This window comes from Erpetoichthys calabaricus, chromosome 3 (genome assembly GCF_900747795.2).
Source record: "Erpetoichthys calabaricus chromosome 3, fErpCal1.3, whole genome shotgun sequence".
NCBI classification, from domain to species: Eukaryota; Metazoa; Chordata; class Cladistia; order Polypteriformes; family Polypteridae; genus Erpetoichthys; species Erpetoichthys calabaricus.
In genome coordinates, this window is record NC_041396.2 from 285,825,582 (window position 1) to 285,827,920 (window position 2,339).

Below are 2,339 nucleotides of genomic sequence, written 5' to 3' on the forward strand. Positions count from 1 at the left end.
GGAATGCAGAAAACAATGGCTCACTAATAACCTCCAGCATAGTGAAAGAAGTGCTTCAGTATATCTACTTTTCTTTACATATAGTAAAGGCCTAATGATAGTATATTTTCACTGATAGTTATTTTGAATTTCTTGTCAGACAGACTAGTTATTTATAAACATTTCCCAACAAAGTTAATCTCTTTTGCAATAAACTAACCCATTCTTCATGGCCGGTTCCTACCTTGTGCATGATCTTGATGGTGTGGGCTCCACCAAACTGCAAGCAGAACCATATTGTTTAAAGGGATAAAGCTTGATACAGTGGTCAGCCTTCCCAAAGAGCATAAACTCACAAGTCCCCTTGGCCTTATAGCATTGCCCTGTAATGTAAACATGTCTCCAGAACTAAGTATTACATAACTAAACATTTGATAAATAAATAAAACATTGGTTGGCAAGAATATAAACAATAATTTAGAAAACAATATAGGTGCAGGGGTTTTAGCATACAGTACCAATCTCAAGTCCTGCTAATCTAATTCATGGTCATGGACAGCTACAACCTATTTTTATACCATCACTTTACAGGGTGTCAGTTGTATGCATGACCCGCACATGCACACGTTCAGAAATATAGACATCTATACTTTATATTCCCTGAGTACTAAGGGAATAAACCCTATGCATGCAAATCTGGGACTCAAGACAGCAGGGCTAACTTTAGCACAGATCTCATCTCATTCTCAGGTTCACAGCAGCCAAGATAGAATCATGTGGATGACAAAGACTGTTACAATAAAAATGGATTCAGAAACAAATGAGATCTGTGCATGAGTTTACCTTTACACTCTCGCACTAACTCTGAGCCAGTATGATTGCATCAATTATCCTTACCTTCATCTTTGATGATAAGAGGAAAGAGTATCAGTGTAAAAGATTAAAATAAACGCTTTACAATGACTAATGTGTTATGCACAAAACTACTGAATGGTGGCAGTATATCAACATGAAAATGATGACAGATGACGTCAAGGATAACATTTATATTTGTGGTGTTTTGAAATGCTGACTGCTAATGTGTATTCCGTATTTTTAGAGTAATGGTTAACATGCAACGATTCTTTCTACGTACTATTGTTCTGCTTTATTTAATGGGTAAATATGGTGGATGTATCTATGTTTAATTTCAAATTAAGAAAGTGTTTTTCTTATAATGTACAGATCGAAATATTTTATATTTACTCTACAGGTTCCTTGCAAAGTATAGTCGTGGTACAAACTCCTCCATATGTGAGCCAAACTCGTGAGGGATCTGCAGTGTTGAAGTGCAAACACGACGGGAGCAGCTATCAGTACTTGTATTGGTACCGGCAGCAAGGAACAAGCGGGCCTTTACAGTTAATTGGGTATCTTACTATTCAGTCTCCTACCCAAGAAATCGGCTTTGAAGAACGATTTATTCTAGCTGGTGATGCTAGGAGCGAGGGAACACTTACTATCAAGAAATTAATTCAAGAAGACAACGCCTTGTATTTGTGTGCTGTCAGTTTACACAACGGTGCGCCTTTACACCTTTCTCGGCATAAAAAGTGAGACCTTTATGATAAAGCCATTATTGTTTAGTGGAATTCAGTACACATACAGCAATGGCCACTTACTAATGAACGGTTCTGAATTAAAGTGTAGCTGTGTGATTCCGCTTTGAATCTTTGAAATTATACTGCCTCCATATTTAAATAAAACGAGTGAAAGAAAAAAATTTCTAAAATCTAGTCGTTGAAGAGTGATGTAATTTTCGGTGTTAGCAATATTTCATATAAAGAGTCTCTTTCACATGAGCCGTCAGTTTATGTTTGTGTCCTGAATGAGTTTTGTTACCATTTGATTTAACCAGCAAACAGCAATTAGTGTATGGAAACTTATTTTACGACAATGGCTTTAGAGGTGTCAAAAGCGTATGTTAATTTCATATTTGTATTTTAATTCTAACGGTTTGGGTCAAGATTAAACATATCCTATTTTCGTTATAGGCGACATAGTTAAATTCTCGTGTAAAAACGATGGTATCATAAAGCATGGGTTCAGTTACTGGTTTCGGAAGTCACTAACTGAAAGTTTTGATGCCAATTGGATATTCTAAAGACTTGTTGTAGCAAAGGAGTACTATGAGGAGTTCGGCACCATAGTGTTCACTCTGGAGTGTAGTTCAGAACACTAAAGTATTCGGAGTATTCCACACAGGAGCTCCGAAAGAAATTATGGGTGCTTTATTTGATTATATATAAAGAAGTACACATGCATTTGAATAGGTGTGTGTGTGTGTATGGTGTACAATAAAGAAAGGATACAGAAAACCC

General features: G+C 36.4%; 1 gene segment (V, D, J or C); it reads left to right on the forward strand.

Moving 5' to 3' along the window:
• The first annotated feature begins 1,037 nt into the window (after window positions 1-1,037).
• LOC127527012 (T-cell receptor beta chain V region CTL-F3-like) lies at window positions 1,038-1,958 on the forward strand. The segment is given in 2 exon segments: window positions 1,038-1,137; window positions 1,232-1,958. Coding segments are annotated over 2 exon segments (399 nt in total).
• The last annotated feature ends 381 nt before the right edge of the window (window positions 1,959-2,339 follow it).